Source organism: Ailuropoda melanoleuca, chromosome 12 (genome assembly GCF_002007445.2).
Source record: "Ailuropoda melanoleuca isolate Jingjing chromosome 12, ASM200744v2, whole genome shotgun sequence".
In the NCBI taxonomy this organism is placed as follows: Eukaryota; Metazoa; Chordata; class Mammalia; order Carnivora; family Ursidae; genus Ailuropoda; species Ailuropoda melanoleuca.
The window spans coordinates 40670562-40691571 of NC_048229.1; the positions used below are offsets into that span (position 1 = coordinate 40670562).

Genomic DNA, 21010 nt, shown 5'->3' on the forward strand with positions numbered 1-21010 from the left:
AAAAAAAAAAAAAATTAAAAAAAAAAAAAAAAAAAAAAAATAAATAAAATAAAATAAAATCTAAGCTAAGGATCCCTCAATTTGTTACATTTGGGATCTCTGAAGACAGTATCCCTAAAATACCCTAAAATGCCTCCATACTTTCTACAAGCATGTTTAACAAGATCTCTTTTGCCTGATTCTCCATGACTTACCTAGAAACATACCTTTTGACAGTTTTTTCTCCACCATCCAAGGCTCTTTCCCATCCTCCAGTAAGCCGATCACATATGGCTTAGGTATGGAAAGACCTGCTTGCAGGAAAAATTTAGAACCTGTTTAAACTATGGTCCTCATGGAGGAGAGGCCATCATCATAAAAGGAACCAAAGGCAGTTTTGAAGGATGGTCACTGAAATGGGAGGATAAGCTTTAGGAAGGGCACAACAGAGCTCTACACATCCTTGGGAACATGAAACAAAATTTCAGCCATATACTCAGGAGAATCTCCAGCAATTCTGAGTAACAGAAGTTCTCCCTCATTGGGATGAAAAGCAAGATATGCTTACCTAGAGAAACCAGGTTCTCATAATTCTGGACCATCACATCCTTGTATAAATCCCTCTGAGCAGAATCTAGCCATCCCCACTCTTCAGGAGAGAAGTCTATGGCCACATCACTAAATGTCACCTGAAACAGCAAACATATTTAGGCTCAGTCACAGCCAAGGCCACTTCTGTCACTGGTTAAGGGGTAAAATTATCCCAGTTGTAGAAAAGAACAAGATTCAGTAGTTGTGGCAATGACTAGGAATCTGATCTAGGTTAAGTAGTAATTGGATAATTACATGTTTGGCATTGTTTTACAGTATGGGTAAGAGACAAATAAAAGAGCTTTGCTTCAGGAGAGTTTTAATTCTGTCAAAGGGAAAAGAATTCTGAAATTTTTAAAATCAGCATTCAACATTTGACAGCACACAGTCAAGTGCTTAGTTGTGTTTTTCATAGCTTACATGATAGGTAAATAAAAATGATGATCCACTAAAGTTCAAAAAAAATGATCCAATAAGTTCAGAAAAAGACATCTTGAAAGATAGACACATACATAACTAATTTATAAACAAAAACTACTTATGGTATATAATTAAACCTTGTATTGATAATACATAACTAAAATAATTTGAGACCCCTGGGCAAGAAGACTAAAGAATATTTTCATACCACAGGCAGTCCCTGAATTGACCTTAAAGTAAGGACAAAGAATTAAAAGACACATTTCAAGAAAAATATTCTAAGGAAACAGTACCCATTCATGGTATTATTTAAAATAGCAAAACTTTAGAAAAAGCTTAAATGTTCAGTAATAGTTTGTTAGTCAAATTATAACACATGCAGGGGCGCCTGGGTGGCACAGCGGTTAAGCGTCTGCCTTCGGCTCAGGGCGTGATCCCGGCGTTATGGGATCGAGCCCCACATCAGGCTCCTCTGCTATGAGCCTNTGAGCCTGCTTCTTCCTCTCCCGCTCCCCCTGCTTGTGTTCCCTCTCTCGCTGGCTGTCTCTATCTCTGTCAAATAAATAAATTTTAAAAAATCTTTAAAAAAAATTATAATACATGCAAAAAATGTATGCATTTTAAATGGCATTATTCTTATCTTTCATTGATGAAATAGACATTATTTGGCCGTGATAAATTTTTCATTCCAAGAGTGGTTAATTTAATATTCTATTACTTTATTGGATGTTTTGCATGTATGTTCATTAGTGATCCTGGTTTTTGGTTTTATTTTTTTTTTTTTTTTTTTTTTTTTTTTTTTTTAAAGATTTTTTATTTATTTATAAGACAGAGATAGAGACAGCCAGCGAGAGAGGGAACACAAGCAGGGGGAGTGGGAGAGGAAGAAGCAGGCTCATAGCAGAGGAGCCTGATGTGGGGGCTCGATCCCATAACGCCAGGATCACGCCCTGAGCCGAAGGCAGACGCCTAACCGCTGTGCCACCCAGGCGCCCCTGGTTTTTGGTTTTAAAGAGGGAATTTACCTTTGTCAGGTGTTGGGAAAGCAGCTAAAAATCAAATCTGCCAAGCAGAAAATACTCTTCACAATGTAGGAAAGAGAACAGTTTTACTACTAAGTAAGCATCACAGCAGACTGTAACATACCTCATAGGCAATCACGAATGAGATGCAAGGACAGAAAGAAATCTCACCCTTTTATAAAGCCAGGATAACCTATAACATAGATGTTTTCAAAATAAATAATTTGTCCTCAAGTAAGAGGACTTGGCAGCATCATTTGCAACATACAGTTCATCCTAAATTCCCCTGGTAATTGGAGTGACCAACCGTGTTAATTGCTTTTACCCCAAGAAAAATAAAAATTCTCCTATCCTCATGACAAGCAGGTAGTTAGAACTTGGAGCCAGGAGCCTAGGCTAAACCCCCACACAGGGAGATAGGGGTGCATTGTCCTTCATGTTTTCATTTCAAAGAGACAGCTGCAAGGCCTTAAGAAAGACTTTACTGCCCTGAAATATTGGCAGGGGCTTATTTAGCTTTGAAAAAGATTCACAAACATCTCAAAGGGACAGAGAAAGGATTTACAACTACAGGTTTTTCTCAAAGGAAATACTCTAAAAAAAGGGAGGAGGGGAGGATCTCTTTCCCTTTTGGAACCAGGGAAAATTCCTTTTTTCATTTGTATTTATACTTACCCAGGTATTAGGGTTATGCTAGCCTTATCATATGAATGGGAAAGTTTCCCATCTTTTCCTACTTTCCACAATGGTTTTAAATGATTGGCTTTTACAAATCCTACTCGATAAACCAAATTTAAAAATCAATACTAGGGGCGCCTGGGTGTCTCAGTCAGTTAAGCATCCAACTCTTGATTTCAGCTCAGGTTGTGATCTCAGGGTGGTAAGATTGAGCCCTGTGTCAGGCCCACACTTAGCAGAGTCTACTTGGGATTCTCCCTCTCCCTTTGCCCCTCTCCACCACCATGCCGCCCCCGCCCCCCGCACAGGCACACTCTCTACCTAATAAATACATAAATCTTCTAAAAAAATCAATACTAAATTAATGCACAAGATACTATGTTTTATTCCACCAATGCAAAGATATTTCATATTTTAAGTTTTGAACACATATTAATGAACATCATTGTACTAAGTCTGAAAAAGAAAACTCACATAATCTCATTACTAGATACTCTTTGTTCTTTATTTAAATCAGGGTTTCTCAACCTTGGCACTACTGATATTTTAAGCTCGATAATTCTTTGTTGTGGGTGCTGTCCTGTACATCGTAGAACAGTAAGTTAGTAGCATCCCTAGCCTCCGCCCATCAGATACTAGTCGCAATTCCCCTCTGTCCCCCTAGAGTTATCCTTAGAAAATGTACTGTTGGGACGCCTGGGTGGCTCAGTCGTTAAGGGTCTGCCTTCGGCTCAGGGCATGATCCCGGGGTCCTGGGACCGAGTCCCGCTTCAGGCTCCCTACTGGGAGCCTGCTTCTTCCTCTCCCACTCCCCCTGCTTGTGTTCCCTCTCTCGCTGGCTGTCTCTCTCTGTCAAATAAAGAAAATCTTAGAAAAGAAAAGAAAAAAAAAGAAAAGAAAAGAAAAGAAAGAAAAGAAAAGAAAAAAGAAAGAAAAAAGAAAGAAAGAAAGAAAATGCACTGTAAGCCCTAAGGGGTGACTGTGGAAGCAGCTGAAGGGTCAGCGGCATTCCTGGTCTCAGGCTATTGAAAGCAATGGCCTGGTATGAACAGGATCCCATGATCCCCTGGGGCAGGGCACAGGTTTAGAGCAATGGAAGAATGTAACCCTTAGTCCCCCTTCCTGTACCTGACGATTGCTAGTAGAAACATCCCACTCCTCCCTTATCCCATGACTGCCTCCCTGGTGCTGGCGCGCAGGGGAGAACGCAAACCTGCTTTATGGCTTCAACATAGTTGCCATCCTTTTGTACTCCTTTCTCACCATTTGATGCATCTATCCTTGCTTTTCTGATAAAAAATAAAATAAAAGCTATGTGCAGAATTCAGCTGCTGCTCTCTCCCTTGCAGAGGCAGTCCTGCAAGGCCACTCAGACTGGTGTCTGAGAACTTTATTTCAGTGCATGACAACACCCCCCAGACAGTGACAACCAAATGTGTGTCCAGACATTATCAAATGTCCCCTGTAGGTAGGGCTAAGGGGGACAAAATCACCTGTTTGAGAACCACCGCTTTAGAAGATGTTTGCAGTTCCCTGAAAGACTCTAAGCCCTACCTACCTATACTCGAGGTGTTCCCTCAGTTTGCTGTAACTTCACTTCTATCTCTGCCTCCCTGGTACCGTGGGCCACCAAAACCAGGTCCAGCCTTGCTTCCCCAGGGATGCCTCAACTCTCTCTTCCCCTTCAATTGCCCAGCCAGCCTAGGATGTTCATTCATCTTTGTCCCCGGAAGAACTTAGGATATTTGTTCCAGCACCTATCTAAACTTCTTATGCATTCTTGCTTTTCTACTAGCCCTGTAATGCTCAATACAGCCAGTAGCCACATTTGGTTATGTAAGTTTAAATTAATAAAAATTAAAAATTAAATAAAATTTAAAATTCAGTTCCTGGGTCACTTTAATCATAGTCCAAATACTCAACAGTCATATGGGGCTGGTGCGTACCATACTGGACAACATACATAAAGAACATTTCCACCACTGTAGAAAGTTCTCTCAGTATTGCGCTAGATCACGAAGTCCTACATGTCGGCGCACACTGAAACCCATGTGCGATTCTTCCTAACAGGTACATCATAAATGTTTACGAAATGAATCAAGAGTGTCTGGGTGGCTCAGTCGGTGAAGCATCCAACTCCTGATTTTGGCTCAGATCATGATCTCAGCGTCCTGGGATTGAGCCCCACATCAGGCTCCACGCTCAGTGGGGAGTCTGCTGGAGATTCTCCCTCCCTCTCCCCCTCTTGCTCAACTTGCTCACCTACTCTCTCTCTAAATTAAATAAATAAATCTTTTTAAAAAATGAATCAATGAATGATTTTGGCAGCTAGTTCATTTTACCTTTTACTTTTAAAAAAATAGTTTTTTGGGGTGCACAGGTGGCTCAGTAGGTTAAATGTCTGCCTTCAGCTCAGGTCGTGATCCCAGGGTTCTGGGATCGAGCCCCACATGGGGCTCCCTGCTCAGTGGGAAGCCTACTTCTCCCTCTCCCTCTGTCAAATAAATAAATAAAATCTTTTTGAAGAAATCGTTTTTCAATTCTAGTTATCTAATATTCCCAAGAAACCAGACTCTGCCCAACATGCACATACACCACTAATACCTTCTGTGCAGGCTTCACCTTCCACCCCATGATTCTACCCTACCATTTTTTCAAAGCTTCTTCACTCAACAACTATTTACTAAGCCTCTGTTTTGTACCAGATACCACTCTGGGTACTGAAAACAGTCAGCAAAAAAGAAAAAAAAAAAATCCCTCCCAAAGGGAAGAGACAAACAATGAGCATATGCATTTAGTAAACAAATAGTATATTATCTAGTGAGTGATAATCACTAGGCAGAAAAACAACAAAGCAGTGAGGAGGAGGAGAATTGTTAGAAAAGTTGACTGCAGGTGTTCAGGGAAGCTTTACTGAGAAAGTAACCACTGCGCAGAGCTATGAAGGAGGTAAGAATGCAAGCCTGTACATATCTGGGGAAAGAAGATTCCAAGCAGACAGTACAGCAATTTCCAAGGTCTGGAAGCAGCAGCCACTGGTTAGAGCTCACAAGGAGCAAGGAGACAGAGCAAGATGAGATCAGAAAGGTAAAAGCCTGATTACACAAAGCTTTTTAAGTCACTGTAGTACTCTGACATCTGAGTTAGGGCCACTGCAGAGTTTTAAGCTGAGCAATGACAGTATGGTGGCAGTGGTGTGGTTGGATGGTCTAACCATTGGTCATATTCTTTGGATATCCTCTATGTATTTTAGATCCAGCTAGACTGTCTGAATGTAAGTTTTAAGAGAAAGGAAAGAATCAAAGATGACTCCAACCATCTCTTGACTTGAACAACTGAAAAGATTGATAAACCATTAACTGAGACCACATAATAGTGCTTTGACACCATAAAGCAAATAATCCAAAATTCCAAACTTGAATTTTGAATTGTAGTAAAAAACAAAACCAAACAAAAAAGTTTTGCTCAAGACTCTACAAAGACTTCAAAGCAGAGAGACGGCAGAGAAGAAAAGCACTGAGAGAAGAGAGAACTCTGGAGTTCTGTGGGCTCCATCCTTTGCTACAATGAAAGGAATCATGGATCCAGTCCCTAAAAGGACTCTGTTAGGTAGGAACTGGTAAGAGACGCAAAGCACTCAAGAGTTCTGCTAAGGTGGTTCAGGAAGATCTGGGGACATTACCAACTTACCTGGAACATGACTTGTCAACACAGTCCTTTTTCCAGCTTCCTGTCTTAAAGAAGAGTAGCGTCCTGAGAAGGCAGATCAAGAACACAAAAAAGGAGCCATGAAAAATGAGGCTTATCTTGCAGCGCTGTGACCCATCTGCAAGGAAAAGCACACTGGGAATCACTTTCTAGGGCTCCATTCTTTTCCTAAACTAGCAGAGTGTTCCTTGGCACAAGGTAACCATTCACCAGGTGCCAGAGGCGTGCAAATCAACTACTACATATTTTTTAGACAGACTCACAAAACGACAGTAATAACGTTAAGGGCTCATTCAATCTTCTCAACTATGCGTGATAGACATTCACATTATTCCATATTTCTTTTCTAAACGATGAGAAAACAAACTCTGCGATACTGAAGCAATGTGTTGAAGGCTGCACAAATGGAAAGCATCGCTTTCACGACTGGACTGCCTAAAAATCATTGCAGGTGGCGTTTCCTTTCAGGGCGTACGCTGCACAATCACTCCACCATTTCCTTCTCGCAACAACTCTATGAGGTAAACGACACCCTTTTTACAGAGAAGACAGGCCTAGGAAGCTAAGGCCTTGCCGGGGCTCACACCGCGGTGTAGACTCAGCACCAGCGAGGCCGTGGCGGCCGTGCCCGGCGCCCGGCCACCCTGCCGGGACCCACACTTGCCTGAGTCCCGGCGGGCCTGCCCTGGCCCTGAAGTCCGGCCCGGGGGATCCAGAGCCCGCACCTCCGCGTACTTGACACGTGGAGAGCGGACCACGGCCGCCGCCGTCGAAAGAACTGCACTACACCGGGAGAATTTCGCTGCCTGCCTGAGATTACCGCGAGGTGGACGGAGGACGGAGCCCACACCGGAATAGCATTTCCCAGCTTCCTCCACGTCGGCGACGAGGTACCTGTGCCTCGCAATTCGCCCAGTAAAACCACACTTCCCAGAAGGCTGCGCGTTCGCGCGCGCTTTGGGAGCCCAGCGAGAAAAACGGCTGAGTTTTCCTAGGAATGCCACGGTCTGCAGCTTTCGTTGCATAGCTGCTCTGCTAGGACGCGCACACGAAGTGTCGAGAGGACAACAGGACCGCGCTCTGCGTGCTTCTTAAGTACAGTGGCGCCCAAAGCACGAAACTACACTTCCCAGAACATGATGCGGCCGCGAAAGGTCTTCCGGGTCGCCGGGTCGCTAGCGCGGACGCCCTCCTGCTGGGACTTGGGCAGTCCTTGCTGGTGCCGGGGGAGAGCTGGCGTCTGTCGGCGGAATGTCTCTCAGGCAAAATTCTGAGCCGCTCGTGGGCCTGGAGTGTTTGGCTCTCGCTTGCCCAGCGCTGTGGTTCCTAAAAGGCCCTGTGTCCGGGCTGTCATGGCAACAACTGTGAGCGGACAGAAGACACTTCTCGGAAATTCGTGAGGTCCCGTCACGGCTATGATACTGTCTGCCGCTATCATGTGTACAGGTCCTCGAAGGACTCAGAAACGGCGGCCTCAGGTGAGCGCTTTAAGGAAAAAGGCCTTCACTCCTGTAACCCGTAGAGCCTGACCCACTTCTGTCCCCAGAAGCGCTGTCCATGCCCCCCCACCCAAACGCCCGCTGGAGGAGATGGACGTAGGCCAAAGCAGTCCACTGCGGGTGTGTATTTGGGTTGTTAACTTTACTTTTTTTCTTAGTTTTACTTTTAACTGTTCATTTCATTTTATTTTTTTATTTTTAAATTTATGTGTTAGCACGAGCAGGGGGAGCCGCAGAGGGAGAAGCAGGCTCCCCGCTGAGCAAGGAGCCGGTTGCAGTACCTATCCCAGGACTCTGGGATCATGACCTGAGCCGAAAGCGGAGCTTAACCCACTGAGCCTCTCAGGCGTCCCTGTTCATTTCATTTTAATTATGCTTACTTTTAAATTATAGTGTGACTAAGGATTTTCTTGTATATGTCAAGTACTTAGGTGCATAAGATTCATTAGACAATGCTTCCACCTTGGTGTATATCTCGTGGCTGTGCTATTTAATACCTGTAGCAAGAGTAGTTTGTAAAAACACTGTGGCATCACCTAGATTCTCCTCAAGGCCTACAGTAGGTAACAACAAAAGATTTGCCAGTGCAAAGTATATTCCCATCCATGTCTTTATTATACAATGACAAATTGTTTTCCAAAATTTTACCAATTTGCACCCCTACCATGGCTTATAATTATTTTGGTTGCCAGTTATTACTGCCAGTACTTGATTTTGTGAAATTTTCAGATTTTACCAATCTTCTAAGTGTGAAGTTGTGACTCAGTGTGGCTTAAATTTGCATTTCTTTTATTGTTAATAAGATTGAGAATCTTTTATGTGTCTATTGGCTTTACTATTTCCTTCTCTGAGAATTGCACCTTTTGGTCATTGTTCTCTTAGAGCAAAGGCATTTTGATATTAACATACAAGTTATATAGAAAAATGCAAGACTTTAAAGGCGGAGGACAGAGACTAGGATATTGGAGTTTTTTCACCTTTAGATTCTGGTTTTGGAAATGGATTCAGTAACCAAATGTGTTTTCTACAGTTTTTACATGTTTTGTGGTGTGAAATTCTTCGATTTTTCTCTTGCTGGGGATATGTTGAGCAACTTGAATCTGTGAAGTGGTATCTTCCTCTGCTCAGCAAATTTTTCTTCCCTTTATATATTGCCTCTTTCCCATTCTTTCTTTTTCTAAACACCAGTTGGTAGGTCTTTCTACTCTGTCCTTCATGGGTCTTTAATCCTACTCTGTAATTTCCATCTTTCAGTGTCTGTATTGCATTCTGGATAATTTATTCTGCTCTGTCTCCTATTCATAATCCCCTTTCCAGGCAATTCTTTTAAATTTCAGTTTTTTAAATACTTTTGGTAACATGGTAGACACAGTTGAGTCATAATATGCATGTGATAATACCAATAACAAGATTTTATGAATCTCCTTGTAAATTTGTTTTTTTAATTCCTCACTCAGTTTGCTTTGTTTCCTTTTTTGGTTGGTTATCTTTGTGTGCCACTTTGTCCTTGAAAAGAGATATTAGGGGGCTTCCCGATATCCTTGTATGAAAGTACCTTTCTTTTCTAGAGATTACATAATTTCATTTTCGGACAAGTTCTGGGATTACTGCCAGTCTGCAACCACTTTAAACTATATTTAGACATAAAGTCCCTGCTCAGTCCATCCAGCATGCCTTACATAGGGATTCTTCATTGTTGCTGCTTTTTCGTCATAACCTTCCTGGGAGAATTATAAAGCCTTCCATTATGAGTCCTCAGATTTTTGGCACATAAATTCAGTTCATGGTTGGGTGAGGGGAGTGGCTAACTTCAAAGGACTAGATGGGGCTGGGGGCGGAGGAGAGAAGTTTAAATAGAGGGCTAGTCTTTTTGTTTCAATAGCTATTTATGGCCAGCTCTTAAAGAACATTACCTCAAAGCTGAACCCCTAACATGTGAGTGCTCCAGAAAAGATGGAGGCATTCTGATGAGTAGAGAATGAGAGGAGAAATCTGGGGCAGGTGGAGTGGGAACTCATAGGTGTAAGTAAACTGGTTTTAAACATGCCATTCTCTTGTGAAAGAAAATAGACCCAAAAGAGATCAGTAAGGAGTTAGGAAAATACTTTACGTGACATACTGAACCCACTCCTTCCACTAGCCCTAAGCTGCCTTCTTTACTTTTTCTATTAGGCATTATTTACAGTAAATGATTTTACTGTTGGAATTTATCTGGTCAAGGGCACATTTTAGAATATAAACTTGGAAGAAGAAAAGCCAGTTCATGTTGATTCTGAAACTGTCCCAAGACTCAGGGCAAAAAGTAAGTTTGGAGCTCTAACTTGCAGAGGCATCAAAAAAATCATTTATTTTTGCCATAGAGAGAAATTTCTGCTGAGACCCCTGGTGGAGATCTTTGTCCTTGTTACTGGCTCATCCTCCATCTATCACTTTAAAATGAGCCTACATGTACCACTATAGGCCAAAGTTTTATTTTTTTTATTTTTTATTTTTTTATTTTTTTTTAAGATTTTATTTATTTATTTGACAGAGATAGAGACAGCCAGCGAGAGAGGGAACACAAGCAGGGGGAGTGGGAGGGGAAGAAGCAGGCTCCCAGCGGAGGAGCCTGATGTGGGGCTCGATCCTGTAACACCAGGATCACGCCCTGAGCCGAAGGCAGGCGCTTAACCGCTGTGCCACACAGGCGCCCCTAGGCCAAAGTTTTAAATCCAGGAGTCTAGTCCCCGTTCTTCTGCCACTGGTTTGAAGACCTATCCATTCCAATCTGACCCAGAATGTCCAGTGTATAAGCTGTGCAGAGCCTCCAACAAAACCTGCATGCTCTCTCCTTCTGCCCCTGAGGAAATCGGACATCCTTCATCTCTGATTATTTATGTTACCAGTATTAGGTTCACACCAGACTAAAGGGTGAGTCCAGTGGGAAGTGTCAGGTGTGGGTACGGTTGACCAATAGTGTATAGCCATTGTTTTGGTAGGTTGGCTCGGTTCCCTGAGGGAAACTAAGGGCTGGGCGTCAAGGGCCCTGTTTGTGGCTGATGGGGAGAACGTCCCTTCTCGTTCCTTTCCTCCCTTTTGGATCATAGAGGAATTGGAATAAACCTTGCTTTACTTCCAAAAGGGACTTCATTTAGACCTTAAGCCTGAGAATACCTTCATGGGGTTAACAAGGTAAAAAGCCCAAGTTTTTCCCACTAGTTGATTTTACATGTTTTGTCCAAAAAGTGGCTTAGGGAAGATGAACTCCAATGTGTATGTTAGTCTGGGAAAATGAGTGTATGGAGAGAAAGTTTTACTGTTTGTTTTTTTTAAGTTCAGTAAACACTATAGCAAAATTTAGAAAAATATTAACACTACCTTTAGAAAGTGACTTAACATGCTCATCTGTTGAAAGGTATTATTTATTAATAATAGACTTATATTATGTGTACTCATTCTTTTTAACTACTGAATCCATTGTGAATGTCTTGGGATATTAGTAACATACAACCTATGCCTTCATTAGAACGTCTACAGTGTTCCATATTAGGAATCCTAAAAGTAACATATTTAAGCAGTCTCCCCTTAATGAACTTTTTCTTTGTGCTTAGATTTTTATTTAAATGTGTGAAGAATATCCCATACATACGTTGTTGTGTGTGTATTTGGTTTCTTTTTTTTTTTTTTTTCATGATAAATCCCTAGATGCTATATTACTGGTCAAAGAATTTCATTTTACATTGAGCAAATTGAGAGCCACGACAGGGATTTAAACAGCAGAGACAGGACTGAATATTGTCTTCCAAAAATCCATATGTTGGAGTCCTGATCTCCAGCACTTAAGAATGTGGCTGTATTTGGAGATAGGGTATTTCCAGAGGTAATTAAGTAAAAATGAGATTATTAGGTTGGACCCTAATCCAATATGACTGTTGTACTTATAAAAAGAGGAAATTGGGACACAGACTTGTACGGAGGGAAGACCATGTGAAGACACAATGAGAGGCTTCAGAAGAAGCCAACCCCATCAACACATTGATCCTGGACTTCTAAGCCCCCGAATTGTGAGAAAATAAATATCTATTGCCACCTAGTCTGTGGTACTTTGTTATAGCAGCCCTAGAAAGCACCTTGGAACGTGAACTTTATGAAAATAGCTAAAGGACCGAGAAAAAAAAAAAGCCTGTGTGAATACATGTATGTGCCTGTGTGTGTGTTTCTATCTGTGGATGTTCGCATGTGTGTGTGACCATTTGCTCATTTCCATCTAGGTATGTTCTTGGGTGAATGGGACTTATCTTTGCAATTATATACATGTGTACCTTTCCCTGAATGTGTCTTTGTCCATGCATGACTCTGTATATTTTTCTCTCCCTGTGTCCAGAAGTCTCTGTGGATGTTTCCCTATTCTTCTTTGATGTATGTGTGCTTGAGTGTGTATCTATGTGTAGCATTGAATGTGTCTGCATCTGTGTGTGTCTATGGGGGTTTCTGTGTGTTTGCCCAGATGTGTCTGTGAGCACTTTTCTTGCTGTGTATGTGTGGGTACCTTTGTGTATTGACATCTGTGTATCCTGCGTTTGTTTGTGTCTCTCTGTCTTAATGAGTATTTGGGTGTTTACCTCCCATGTTTCTGTAACACATGGCCTGTAGGGTGTGTGTGTGTTTGTGTGTGTGTGTGTGTGTGTGGTTTCTGTGTTGTATGAGTGTCTCTATAAGAGTGCATATCTACTTATATCTCTTTGTATTGTCCAGTGTGAATTCCTGTGTCTTTAGTGTCTGTATTTGCCTGTACATATCCCACAGAGATTCTGGGTGTGCCCTATCTGTGTCTGTCTCTGGGTAGCCCCAAGTTCCTTCCTCTGCTCTGGCCAGTCACTGCTGACCAAGTGATGCTTAGGCTGTCCCAGAAGCTTGGGAACTCCTGAACTCTGGGTCTGAAATCTTTTTCTAACTCAGAAGTCCTTTCCAGAGTAATATAAGTGACTACTGAATTTTTGGTACCTCTTCCTTCTAGATAAAGATCTTCTGCCTTTTAGATAATTTCTTGGGACACCCTGACATAGAATTATCCCATTTCCATACAGCATCCAATCCAGAGCAATGCTCTGCTTCCTTAAACTCACCAAGTCACCTAAAAAAGCCTAAGGCTGTACTGTGTCCTTTCTAGCACCTTCTTACTTAGATGACCCATTATTCCCACAGTGTACAGCGTCCTGCATTGCAGGCCACCAATACATTTTACTTTGTTTGACTGCAAGTGTCTGCCTGATACTCAGTGGCTAGAGGGCACTGACACTGCCATCTTCAGCTTACGGCAATCCCCTCAACTCCAGACCAGTAGATCTAATCAGATACTCAATGTGCCATCTTGGATGTCTGATGAACATCTAAAATCAAATGTGTCCAAAACCGAGCTCTTCATTGCCTCCTGCTCCAGAACTTCTCCCTCTGACTTTCAGATCTCAGGACATAGCAACTGTAGCTTTCCAGATGCTCAGACTAAAAACCTCATTGCCAACCTTGACTCCTTTTATTTCTTCCTGTATGCAATTGGTTGGCATATTCTGTCCAATTTACCTTTAATATACCCCAAATCCACCACTTATCATCTCCACTATTACCGTGGTGTGGCCAGCCACCACTATCTCTCACCTGGATTATTGTTCCATCCCCTTACTGGTCTCCTAGCTTCCATCCTGACTCCCCAAAGTCTGATCTTCCTACAGAAACTGAGGGATCCTCTTAGACCGTCATCCTACTGAGAACCCTCAGTGGTTCCCCTCTCTTTTCCAAGTCAAAGCCAAAGTCCTGGCAATGGCCTCCGCTCGGTTACCTGTCTGTGATACATCTCCTATTCCTCCCAAATTTCACTCTTCTGCAGCCACACCTCCTTGATTTTTATTTTTAAGCAACTGTGGAAACCTGGAAATGTCCGCCAAAGGTAACTAATCCCTGGAACCTGTGTTACCTTATAGGGCAAAATAGATTTTTGCAGATGTGATTACATTTTTGAGACTGAGAGATTACCCCAGATTATCTGGGTGGGCCCTAAATGCAATTGCAAGTGTCCTTATAAGATAGAGGTAGAAAGAGTTCACAGACAGGGAGGAAAAAACAATGTGACCATGGAGAAGAAATTGAAATGATGTGGCCAAAGCCGAGAAATTCTTACAGCTACCAGAAGCTGGAAGGAGCAAAAAACAGATTCTTCCCTTCCTCAGGAGGGAGCACAGCCCTGCAAACACCTTGATTTCAGCCCAGTGAATGTAATTTTAGACTCTGCCCTCCAGAATTTTAAGAGACTAAATGTGCATTTTAAGCCAGCACGTTTGCGGTGATTTGTTTCACAGCCTCAGAAATGAGTATAGCACCCCAGTCACACCCCTGCCTCAGGGCCTTTGCTCTTATTGCTCACTCTACCTGGATCACCCTCCTTCCAAACATCTCTGCCAGTTCCTCCACTCCCCCAGGCCCTGCCTCAAATTTCGCATCAGTGACTTCCTGTAGCCATCCCATTCAAATTACCAATTTCCCACACATACCTATCTTCCTTACACACTCTACTTTCTTCCTCAGCACTTACCATGTGGCTTATCATGAGTCTGTTTTGTTTACTTGTTTATAGTCTGCCTTCCATTACCAGAATGTGAGCTCTATAAGGGCAAGATTTCAGCCTCATCTTTCCATCTTTAATTTTTCATTGCTTCAAACTGTGCCTGGCACTTAGCAATGGTAATGTTAAGAGTCTATTACAAGACAATCAATTTTCAGAAGGGGAAACTGAGACACAGAAGTTAAATAACTTGATCAAGTTCAGTCAGGAAATTCCAGAGCATCAGACCCAAGCCATTGGGCTGCACTATTTCACCCCCACTGCCCAAGCAGATAACTTAGCATCAGGATATAGCTAAGGATAATCTCTCTGCCTTCAGGGGTGTGCCCTTTGCTGTGTCCTGAGACCCTGCCACACTATGCACATGCATGCCCCTAAATTCTGTGTGTGATTTGGGGGAGTTCAAAGGCTGGATTCCAGGAAGTCTTCAGGAGCCAATGATCATGAAGAAACTGGGGACTGTCCACCATACCTTGAAGGGACAGTTGATAGAAACATGGATATCAAGAGTGCTTTTGAAGGAAGTCTCTGATGGAAATGAGGAACATGCTATTGATAATTGGAGGAAAGTTTAACCCACCCCATATTCTCCTGTCAATCTGCTCTACCCAACCTGTGCCACTCAGCTGGAGTACCTCCAAAGTGGCTCCTGCCACATCATATCCCGCAAACAGTTGGGGCAAGGACCAGCACCACTCCAAAGTGACTCCTGCCCTGGGGAGAGGGGAAGGTGTGTAGTCACACACCAGTTGGACTACAGCCCCAGCATAGAGACTGAAGGCAGACATCTGATCTGACTGCCAGCCCTGCCCACCAGCAAAAACCTCTCAGGGGACAGCACAGGCAGATTGCAGCTCTGGCAGATCAACTGAGGGCAGGCATATAGTCTGACTGCTTATATCACCCAATTTCAAACACATGGCAGCTCAGGACAGGATGCTTAACAGCACCAGGGCCAAACCTGGCCCACAACAGGCAAAGTGGGACACTGTAGCCAATTGGACTGAGGCAAATGCAGTTCAGCCGCAATAGTAGGGTGAATGCAATGGACATAGGAGACACCCCTGAAGTGCCAGGTTCTGGTGAACAGGGAACATTGCAATATAGGGCACCAGAGGACTACTTCTTCATAAGCCCACCACTTCCAAGATCAGAAGACATAATTGACTTGCCTGATACATATAGACAAACACAGCACTGGACAAAATGAGAAGGCAGAGAAATATGTCCCAAATGCAAGAACAGGACAAACCCACAGCAAAAGGGCTAAGTGAAATGGAGATGAGTAATGTGCCTGAGAGAATTTAAAGTAATGGTCCTAAAGATATTTAGTGGATGTGAGAAAAGAGTGGAGGATCTCAGTAAGACCTTCACCAAAAAGATAGAAAATATAAAACAGAACCAATCAGAGATGAAGAACTCAATAACTGAAATTTAAAATACACTAGAGGGAATCAATAGTAGAGTAGAGGAAGCAGAAGAATGGCAGAAAGAATGGATCAGTAAGCAGGAAGACAGAGTGATGGAAAGTAACCACACTGAATGGGAAAAAGGAAAAAGAATAATAAAAAAAATTAGAACAGGTTAAGGGAATTCAATAACACTATCAAGTATAATAGTATTGCATTATAGGGATCTAAGAAGGAGAAAAGAAAAAGGCAGAAAATTTATTTGAAAAAACAATAGCTGAAAACTTCCCAAATCTGGGGAAGGAAACAAACATCCAGATCCAGGAGACACAGAGAACAACCAACAAAATCAACCCAAGGAGATCTATACCAAGACACTTTGATTTAAAATGGCAAAAGGTAGTGATAAGAAAAAGAATTTTAAAAGCAGCTAAGGAAAAAAGATACATAAAAGGGAGAGACCATAAGGCTATCAATGGATTTTTCAGCAGAAATTTTGCAGGCCAGAAAAAAGTGGCATGATATATTCAAAGTGCTAAAAGGAAAATCTGCAACCAAGAATACTCTCCAGAAAGGCTACCATTCAGAACAGAAGGAGAGAGAATTTACCAAACAAAAGTTAAAGGAATTCATTACCACTAAAAGGATGTTACAAGAAATGTTAAAGGGAATTCTTGAATGTAAAGATAAGGCCATAATCAGAAGTAAGAAAGTTATGAAGGAAAAAATTTCACAGGTAAAGAAAAGCAAATTAGAGTGGAAGATTAGGGACACCTGGATGGCTTAGTCAGTTGAGTGTCCAACTCTTGATTTCAGCTCAGGTCATGATATCAGGGTTGTGAGATAGGACCCAGAATCAGGCTCCATGCTCAGACAGAGTCTGCTTGAGATTCCTTCTCCCTCTCCCTCTGCCCCTCCCCCACCCCCATACTCTAAATAAATAATTTCTTTAAAGAGTAGAAGATTAATCACTTATAAAACAAGTATGGAGGTTAAAGCATGAAAGCAGTAAAATCAATTATCTCTATAAAAATAAGTCAAGAGGGGTACCTGGGTGACTCAGTTGGTTAAGTGTCTGCCTGAAGCTCAGGTAATGAGGTCCTGGGATCAAGCCCCACATTGGGCTTCCTGCTCAGTGGAGAGCCTGCTTCTCCCTCTCCGTTGGTCGCACCCCTGCTCGTGCTCGCTCACTCTCTCTCCTAAATAAATAAATATGTAAATAAATAAAATCAGTCAAGAAATTCATGAAATAAAAGGATGTAAATTATGCATTCATATACATAAAACATTGGGGAGAGTAAATTTAGTATTTTTAAAATGGGTTCAAACTTAAGTGACCATCAACTCAATGTAGGCTGTTATATGCATAAGATATATACAAACCTAGCTATATACAACCTAATTATATACAAACTTAATGGAAACCACAAATCAAAAACCTGTAATAGATAGGCAAAAAAAATTAGGACAAAGGATTTCAAGCATATTACTAAAGAAAGTCATAAAAACACAAGGGAAGAGAGCAAGAGAAGAAAGAAACAGAACTATAAACACAATCCTAAAACAAGTAACAAAATGGTAATAAGCACATACTTACCAATAATAAATTTGAATGTCAATGGGCTAAATGCTCCAATCAAAACATATAATGTGACTGAATGGATGAAGAAGCAGGACACATCTATATGCTGCCTATAAGAAACTCACTTCAGACCTAAAGACACAAGCAGGTTGAAAGTGAAGTGATGGAGACACATTTACCACACTACTAAAAGTGAACAGAACACTGAAGTAGCAATACTTAGATCAGATAAAATAGACTTTAAAGCAAAGACTGTGACAAGAGACAAAGAAGGACACTACATAGGATAAAGGGAACAATCCAACAAGGGAATATAACAATTGTAAACATTTATGCACCCTACATGGGAGCACCTACATACATAAACCAACTATTAAAAGACATAAAGGAAGAAACTGACAGTAATACAATAATAGTAGAGGACTTTAACACCCCACCTACATTAATAGATAGATCACACACACACAAAATCAACAAGGAAACGGTGGCTTTGAATGACACACTGGGCCAGATGGATCTAACATATATTCATAATATTCCATCCAAAAACAGCAGAATACACCTGCTGAGGGCAGCTAACCTAGACACCAGCTTTTTCTTGCGGTTTACTCTGAACTCCAAACTCCTATGCCTTGGTGTGACTGTCCTTCTGGGACTAACCTCCACCAGCCCCAGTATGGCAAGTCACTGCCTGCCCCCCACCTTTGCAGTGGACTAGTGTGAGTCTGCACCATGCCACATCCCTAAAGATTGGAGTTTTGAAACACAGTGGGTCTGCCTAGGATAAAACACAGGTGCACTGCATTGCCAGGCAGCAGGCAGCTGGTATACAGACAGGGTGAAGACAGGGATCTGAAGAATGCCTGGGGAGATTATTCCCTCTTCCGTGGGTGCTTCCAGGACAGCAGGGGGTAGGAACTCCTCTCTCCAGGGACAAGGGATAGAGCTGGCACCATTTTTGTCCCTACCCATCAGTATGGACTGACTTCAATAAGCAGCACAGCGCCAACAGTGGATACCTGAGCTGCTTCCATCAAGCCCTACCTCACTGCACTTTGCAGGTGCTTCTTACTAGGGTAAGTGTTCCTGAGAACCAGAGCAGTGGGCCCTTCCCCTGGAAGACCAGCACAAACCCCCTGAAAGCACCAAGTCTACAGACCATAGAGTGCTGCAAAGCTTCAGTTCTAGTGGAAATAGCATCAGTCCTCTTTTAACAAGCAGACCAGAGCGCACCTTGTTAAAACTCACCACACTCTGGACAAGGTCCAAACACTTCCACTGCAGTCAAGGAGAAACTCTTCTTCAGAAGACTGACCTGAGGGAAAGAGCAGCCAAAACACAGCAGCAGAATGCACACAGCATACATTAGAAACACCTCCTGAAGCTCCAGGCCCTGGATGGTATATGACTTCTTCTTAAAAAGCCATTACTCTGAGGAACAGGAAACATAACAGGCTTTTCTAACACAGAGAAGAAGACAGAGACCTAGACAAAATGCCAAGATGGAGGAATTCATCCCAAAAGAAAGAACAAGAAAAGGTCATGGCCAGAGATCTAATCAAAATGGATATAATTAATATGCCTGATCCAGAATTTAAAGCAACAATCATAATGATACCAGCTGGGTTTGAGAAAAGCATAGAAGACACCAGGGAAACCCTTACAGATATAAAAGACCTAAAAACTCATCAGGCTGAAATAAAAATTTCTGTAACCAACATGAAAAACTGGATGTAATGACCACAAGGATGGAAGAAGCAAAGGAATGAAAAAGTGATATAGAATATAAAATTATGGAAAATAATAAAGCTGAAAAGAAGAGGGAAAGAAAAATATTGGGTCACAAATGTAGGCTTAGAGAACTCAATGACTCCATAAAGCTTAATAACATTTGTATCCTAGGAGTCCCAGAAGAAGAGAGGGAAAGGGGGCCAGAAGGTTTATTTAAGGAAATTATAGCTGAAAACTTCCCTAATCTGGGGTGGGAAGCAGACATCCAAAACCAGGAGGCACAGAGAACTCCCATCAAAATCAACAAAAGCAGGCCAACACAAGACATTTCACAGTAAAATTTGCATAATATAGAAATAAAAAGAAAAAATCCCATACGCAGCAAGGGAAAAAAAATCCCTAACTTATAAGGGAAGACAAAAAATTAGCAGCAGGGCTATCCACAGAAACTTGACAGGCCAGAAGAGAGTGGTGTGATATATTCAATATACTGAATGGGAAAAATATGCAGCCAAGAATACTCTATCCAGCAAGACTGTCATTCAAAATAGAAGGAGAGATAAAGAATCACCCAAATGAAAACTAAAGGAGTTTGTGACCACTAAACCAGCCCTGCAAGAAATACTAAAGAGTACTTTTCAAATAGGAATGAAAGACCAAAAGTGACACTAGAAAGGAGTAGAGAAAGTCTCCAGAAGCAAAGATTTAACAAGTAATAAAATGGCACTAAATTCATATCTATCAGTAATCACTCTGAATGTAAATGGACTAAATGCTCCAATCAAAAGACACAGGTGTCAGAATGGATTTAAAAACAAGAGACATCTATATGCTGCCTAGAACAGACTCATTTGAGACCTAGACACCTGCAGATAAAGTGAGGGGATGGAGAACCATTTATCATGCCAATGGAGACCAAAAGAAAGCTGGAGTAGCCATATTTATATCAGACAAATTAGGTTTTATTTTTTTAAGATTTTATTCATTTGACAGAAAGAGAGAGCACAATCAGGGGGAGTGGCAAAGAGAAAGGGAGAAGCAGGTTCCCCACTGAGCAGGGAGCCTGACATGGGGCCTGATCCCAGGATCCCAGGATCATGACCTGAGCCAAAGGCAAAAACTTAACCAACTGAGCCACCCAGGGGCCCCAACAAATTAGGTTTTAAATCAAAGACTGTAATAAGAGATAAATAAGAGCACTATACCATAATAAAGGTGTCTATCCAATAAGGTCTAACAATTGTAAATATGCCCCCAACTTAGGAACACCCATATATATAAATCAATAACAAATATAAAGAAACTCATTGATAATAATACTAGGGGACATTAACACCCCACTTATAAAAATGGACAGATCATCTAAGCAGATAATGAAACAATGGCTTTGAATGGCATGCTGGACAAGATGGACTTAACAGATATATTCAGAACACTTCATCCTAAAGCAGCAGAATACACATTCTTTTTGAGTGCGCATGGGACATTCTCAGAATAGATTACACTCTGGGTCACAAATCATGCCTCAAAAACATTGAGATCATACCATGCATATTTTCCAACCACAACACTATGAAACTTGAAATCAACCACAAGAAAAAAATTTGGAAAGACCACAAATACATAGAGGCTAAAAAACATCCTACTGAAGAATGAATGGGTTAACCAGGAAGTTAAAGAAGAAATTAAAAAAATATATATATATATGAAAATGAAAACACATGGGTCCAAAACCTTTGGGATGCAGCAAAAGCAGTCTAAGAGGGAATTATAGAAATACAGGCCTACTCCAAGAA

General features: G+C 41.8%; 2 protein-coding genes across 3 annotated transcripts in view; one reads left to right on the forward strand and one right to left on the reverse strand.

The window, feature by feature from the left end:
- The window catches only part of LOC100476022 (zinc finger protein 181-like), a 10677-nt gene extending 3325 nt beyond the window's left edge, over positions 1-7352 (reverse strand). Inside the window, 4 exon segments of the mRNA XM_019793803.2 lie at positions 195-290; positions 548-668; positions 6381-6443; positions 7063-7352. Of these exon segments, the coding sequence (XP_019649362.1) occupies positions 195-290; positions 548-668; positions 6381-6389 (226 nt within the window). The 5' untranslated portion in view covers positions 6390-6443; positions 7063-7352.
- A 174-nt stretch (positions 7353-7526) lies between these two features.
- LOC100473968 (major allergen I polypeptide chain 1) overlaps positions 7527-21010 on the forward strand; it is a 39125-nt gene continuing 25641 nt past the window's right edge. For both annotated transcript variants that reach the window (XR_004629110.1, XR_004629109.1), the window contains exon 1: positions 7527-8017. The gene's annotated coding sequence lies outside the window, so the exon portion shown is untranslated. The remainder of the gene's footprint in view (positions 8018-21010) is intronic.